At 40.5% G+C, this 5,675-nt stretch overlaps 1 protein-coding gene across 1 annotated transcript; it reads left to right on the plus strand.

Moving 5' to 3' along the window:
• Nucleotides 1–1,854: 1,854 nt before the first annotated feature.
• FGF6 (fibroblast growth factor 6) lies at nucleotides 1,855–5,464 on the plus strand. The gene is made up of 3 exons (XM_019544001.1): nucleotides 1,855–2,254; nucleotides 3,175–3,278; nucleotides 5,288–5,464. Exons 1-3 carry the CDS (start codon nucleotides 1,915–1,917, stop codon nucleotides 5,462–5,464), a joined length of 621 nt encoding a protein of 206 aa, XP_019399546.1. The 5' UTR covers nucleotides 1,855–1,914.
• Nucleotides 5,465–5,675: the final 211 nt, after the last annotated feature.

Here is a 5,675-nt window from a genome sequence, read left to right on the forward strand (position 1 = left end):
TCACCTTGCTGGGGTCGTTTGACCCCAGTACTCTTTCCTGCCATGGCAGGGGGTTGGACTAGATGATCTGCTTAGGTCCCTTCCGACCCTACTAACTAACTAACTATGAAACTAAGAGTTAAGCCTAGTGAATTGTAGGAAGGAAGGCCTTCTTGCTGACAGCCCTGTACTTACTCCACTAAGATGATGAATTATTAAGAATGTTTCTTCCAACAAGAGCCTTTAGCTTAAAAAAGCCTTGATAACTGTGACCCACCAGAGTAAGACTGTGTGCATGTGTACACTTCTGAAGTATCAAAAACCTAATAATAGCACATGAATGGATGTCTATATCATGCCAAAATGTTGGGGGTTGTTTTGAGTTTCCAGGTGCAGTACTGAGAATATATTTTAGCCACCAGGAAAAATACATGGGAAATGCAAATTTAAGGGTTGTGAAAAGTCTTGCACAATTTGATTTCCTCCCGCCTCCCAGTTGATTTTGATCAGGCCCCCTAATTAGCCATTTAAACAAAAGAAGATAGCAGTGTCACCTCTCAAGTCAAGGAGAACCTAAAACAACAGTGAAGGATAATGGGTAAAAATGAAAGCAAAATCTCCAGAGGAAGTGAGATACACTCGAAAATTGGCTATCATTAAAGGAAAACAGAGAGAGATTATCACAATTCGTTACAGGAAGGCTATGCCTGGGGTTTAAATCAATTTATTGAAAACTGACACTGGTACAAAGGGAGGGGAAGTGGCTGTCTTTTTTCTTCTGTGTCTTTCATATGCTACCAAATGTCCAATCTAGCAGATATTTGAGTATGCACATGAATAAAACCTAGGCACCTGCTTAAGCATTTGAAGCATCAAAGCCCTAAAGACCCAAGGTCCCATACTCTGATCTTCGCTTGCTTCAGTAATCCTTGTTTTTCTGAGTAGACCTTATTTGTCCAAGCAGTCCCAGAGGGGACAAACCGGCTACTGACATGTGTATGGATTAGTGCAGTGAGTGGTCAGCTGCAAAGTCAGAATCCCACTTCTACACTCCTAACTCAGTAAAAACTCCCCATGTAGCTAGTGGGATTGTTGCCTAAGAAAAAACTGTAGGATGAGACCTTCCATCAACTCTCTATCTACAGTATTTATTTCTATAGGCCATGGCTCAGCAATCTTGAGGCTAGCCAAGAACACTGCCGCCAAAATGAAAACTGTCCTCCTGAAGGGGCAGGCCTGCTATTTGCATTTAGTCACCACAGTGAGAGGTGCTGTGGATTTGTTAGCTACTTGAAGACAAGAAGTGCAAACCCTGCTGTGTAAAAACTCATTCTCCCCTAACGCTGCCGTGCTCTGTGCAAGTGATCCTAATGTAAACTCAGTGAACACACTGCCGAAGAAGCGGCTGGCAAAGTTTTCATTACTGTCTGGTGAGGTCCATGACTGTTTTTACACCTTCTTCTCTAAATAAGGAAGCTATCTGTGAGATATCTGACCATCCAACTGATCTGTCCCTTTCGCATTCAGTACAGCCTGCTGACTGCCCAATGAAACCTCATTCCGGCCTCCTGTCTTGGATGACAGTAGCGAGCAGGTTAGTGTTACAGCTGGGGCAAGTATACCTTTGGCAAACTGTTGATGTCAGAGTGATGCCATAGGGTGGGACAGACCCTGAACTATAAAGATAGGTCAATCAAATATATCCAGGCTGCCCCACTGGAGAGCAGGAGCTACAAAACATGGTCTCCACCAGTTTGTGCTCTGCTGGCCTGTCTCTGCTCCCAACCCAACTGCTCCCAGGCTTTCATTTCATGTCAGCAATCTCTATCTGCCTTCCAAAAATAAGCGTCTGCCACCATGCTGAAGGGAGAAAAACAAGAAGGGAGGTATTTTTAGGGCCATTAATTCTGACCACGTGCCCAGGAGGTGAACCGGATGGCCATCGCACAAAGACTCCTCATCACTATGTCCTGCGAAGCCAGCATTCACTGGACGTTGCCTGCTTTTGTTCTTCTGGGTTTTCTCTCTGGGATTGTTTCATCATATCCAGTTGTCAGCAGAACTAATGGCACCTTGCTGGAGAGAGGATGGGAGTCTCTGTTGTCCAGGTCCATTGCTGGGATGTCAGGGGAGAGATCCGAGGTGAACTGGGAGAGTGACTATTTGCTAGGAATCAAGAGGCAGCGGAGGCTTTACTGCAACGTGGGCATCGGGTTTCACCTTCAAATCCTTCCCGACGGAAGGATAAGCGGAGTTCATGATGAAAGCCAATACAGTGAGTTGCATCCAGAAATGAAATAGCATAGATGTCACTTAATTGCAGTGAACTCGAGTAATTACCCTTTACAGAATGCAAATGTTATTGCTTGATATTCTCAATCTAAGCTACATCTGTTGCCTTTTAAAAGTCTTTAGGATAAATCAGCGCTAGAAACCTCCAGGCTAAAACATGTAATGAATGCATGGACAAAATTAGATACCAATTTATTTTTACTCTGCTTTCCTTCCCAGACTAGAAAAGTTAAATCCACTTGCAAACTTTATATCTGATGCATTTTCCCCCACTCTTGTGCATTTTCCCCTGACATTTGAACCTGGAAGCTTTCATGCACTCACAGATATTACCTTGATTTTTGCCTGGTGATTATCTTGCACGTTGGAGATGCTAAGTAATTGAAAGTGCACAGCTAATACAAGCTGTTACTATCAAATAAATCATTTTTACTGTTCATTTGGATTTGTTGAAAAGTGCCATTTACAAGTAGTTGATTAAGGTAAATTTCATTATGTAAACCACATTTCTTTTGGCAATGATGTCACTCTTGGTTATGACATTTTAAATAGGGATTATTCTCATATAAGAAAGTCTTGGAAAATTTAGCAAGAATGAAACTGGTGAAATTCTATAGAAAATGCTTAAGGGTCTAAAGACTTTATTCTAAAACCCTATAGAATGTAAGGACTGAGAGTCTGTTTGTGTGTGTATGTATGTGTATACATAGATATAGATCTCTCTCTCACTCTCTCTGTCATATATATATATGCATGTATATATTATGGATATAATTTTCAATTAAGTCCTACACAACATTTTCATATGGGTGTTAATAGTTATAACTTAATAGCACATCTCTGGTTAATTTCTTTTGGCTATCTGTAAAATACATACAATTAAACTTTTATCTGTCTATTCAGGTCTTTTAGAAATATCAACGGTAGAGAGAGGTGTTGTTAGCCTGTTTGGTGTGAAAAGTGCCCTCTTCATTGCAATGAACAACAAAGGGAGGTTATATGGAACAGTGAGTACAAGTTCAAATTTCTCTTTCTTTTTTTTTTGACGTTTAATAATTGACCATAACATAGTTACTAAGAAAACTTGGGAATTTTATTTTCCACCATAAAAAATCCCCTGGCAGTGCAACTGTAGCAAGCCTAACCTACCACCATCAACAATGTTCATTGTGGTAACTGGCAAGGCTGTCAGTGTGCTGTTATTATAAAGCATTCTAAGGAGCAGTTAAGAAACATGAACTGGTTAAAAGGAGGCATTGATCACCTTTGAATGGCTGTCTGCATGTGGGCTTGGTCCTGCCAAATCTTCTGAGTTTTTTTCCACTCTGAATGGAAAGAGGAGACACATTGTCTTTATGGAAATAAACATCAGAGCCAGGAGGTCTGGTCAGTAATAAAAACACTCCATGAAATTCTTCTAGTGAAGTCACCTCCAAATTCATCCACTTAGGGAAAATGTGTATGCCCCACCAAATGAATTTGTCCCCTAGAAATGGCCTGAGAGCCATATGCATGTGATAGATCTTCAAGAGGCTAGTTTTGTAGGATAAAATCCAGAGGAAAAAAAAAATCTCATCACTAATAAAATTATCCTGGTAACCACAAACACCATCATCACTGTACAAAAGGTATTTGCCAGTAATCACCAAATGCAAATTCAACTTTTAAATCCCTAGCAATGCTTCCTTAATGTCAGCAACCAGCACCTGCAGAATAGTCCAGTTGAAAGGGATCAGCCCTGCAAGAAGCAAGAAGTCTGCCTCACATAATGTCTGGAGTTTGCTGCTGTTTCCCTTTTTCCTCAAAAACTAGAGTCACTTCCACTGAAGCATTCATAACTTCAAGAAAATCGTTCAGTTCTTTAATAAAATACCAAAATAGTGGCCAAATGCTGCAACCTTTAGTCACTTCTTCATTTGAATAGTCCCAATGGAGCATCGAACCCAGCAATAAATAATACATAGGGCATCTAACCCAGCTATGTCTAGCTCTAGGCACTGGAATGTTATCAGAGTGCTTTACTAGACTGGGCTCTGCTGAAGGACTAGACTCTGTCTCAGAGTTCCCTTTTTTACTGTTCCAATTCGGTCCTGTTAAATTTTAAGAGACATCTGAGAAAATAAGAACAGTTGTATGTTTTCCTTTGCTAAGGACCTAAATCCTGTGGGGCCTTGGGTGGATTTGTCACAGAAGTATCTGGCTAGAAAAGCATGGAAATGTCTATATGACAGCATCAGTGTTACAGTGGTATTCTGTATGTAGGACATCTGATCTCGGAATTATTTCCATGTCACCTTTCACACAAATGCATCTCTTTTTGCCAACTCTGTGCACTTCTGTCCTTGTCTGCGCACATATTTGCAAAGTCTGCAAAGCAGCCAAAGTTCCCTTCCTCACAAAAATTTTAGGAGTCAATTCCTCAGATTTCAATGAGAGCACATGAAAAAACTATATCCAATTTCTTGGCAGAAAAGGCTTTGATAGCATATTTAATTTCAGCAACTCCATGTCTATTGATCAGATTTTAAAAGAGTTAGAATGGATTTACAGTCAAGCAGACAACTCCAAGCAAGGACTTCTCAGTTAGTGGGACTGCTTACGTGAGGGCTGCAGGATTTTCAATGCTTGCTGGACTATTCTGTTCTGAATGGCAAATAATATGGGAACTTGGGGGGCATGAAATAACTCCATGTCATACGGACAATTGGGTGTCATGATGACATAAATGGCTCCTCCTGGAGAAAAGGAAAAAAATCCCTGGTTTATTATGAATTAACTTGATGTGTACAGGAAGTGCATAGTCCATTATCTGAACAGGTGGCATCTGTGTATATCTGACACCGAATTAGTGCCAAAGGAGATTTATCGCTGGACACAAACCTTACGCCACCACCTGTTACACACCACGACAGGTTCTTCTGTAAAAAAGGAGGATAGGAGAAGGAATCACTCGGGTCTTCCCATGGTATTTATGGTAACTGTTTTCTTTTTTTTTCCTCCTTTCTCTATTCCCTAGGCAATTTTTCAAAATGAATGCAAATTCAAAGAAACCTTGCTGCCCAATAACTACAACGCCTATGAATCCAGTCTGTACCAAGGCGCTTACATAGCACTCAGCAAACACGGGAGAGTGAAAAAGGGAAGCAAAGTCTCTCCTGCAATGACAGTCACACACTTTCTGCCCAGAATATGAAAATGAGACACACATATTTAATTAAGGGGGGAAAACAGAACAAACAAACTCTCATTTTGCACATGTGAATAAGCTCCCAGGTAAAGTATTTATACCATTCATAGATATATGTATATTTGGGTAGAAATATTTGTACTAGATACATTACACAATGTATGCAACACTATGCTGCTTCTCTTGTACTCAGTACAAATGAATTTTACATGGGCTT

Source organism: Crocodylus porosus, unplaced genomic scaffold (assembly GCF_001723895.1).
Source record: "Crocodylus porosus isolate Cpor-Errol unplaced genomic scaffold, CroPor_comp1, whole genome shotgun sequence".
Taxonomy (NCBI): Eukaryota; Metazoa; Chordata; order Crocodylia; family Crocodylidae; genus Crocodylus; species Crocodylus porosus.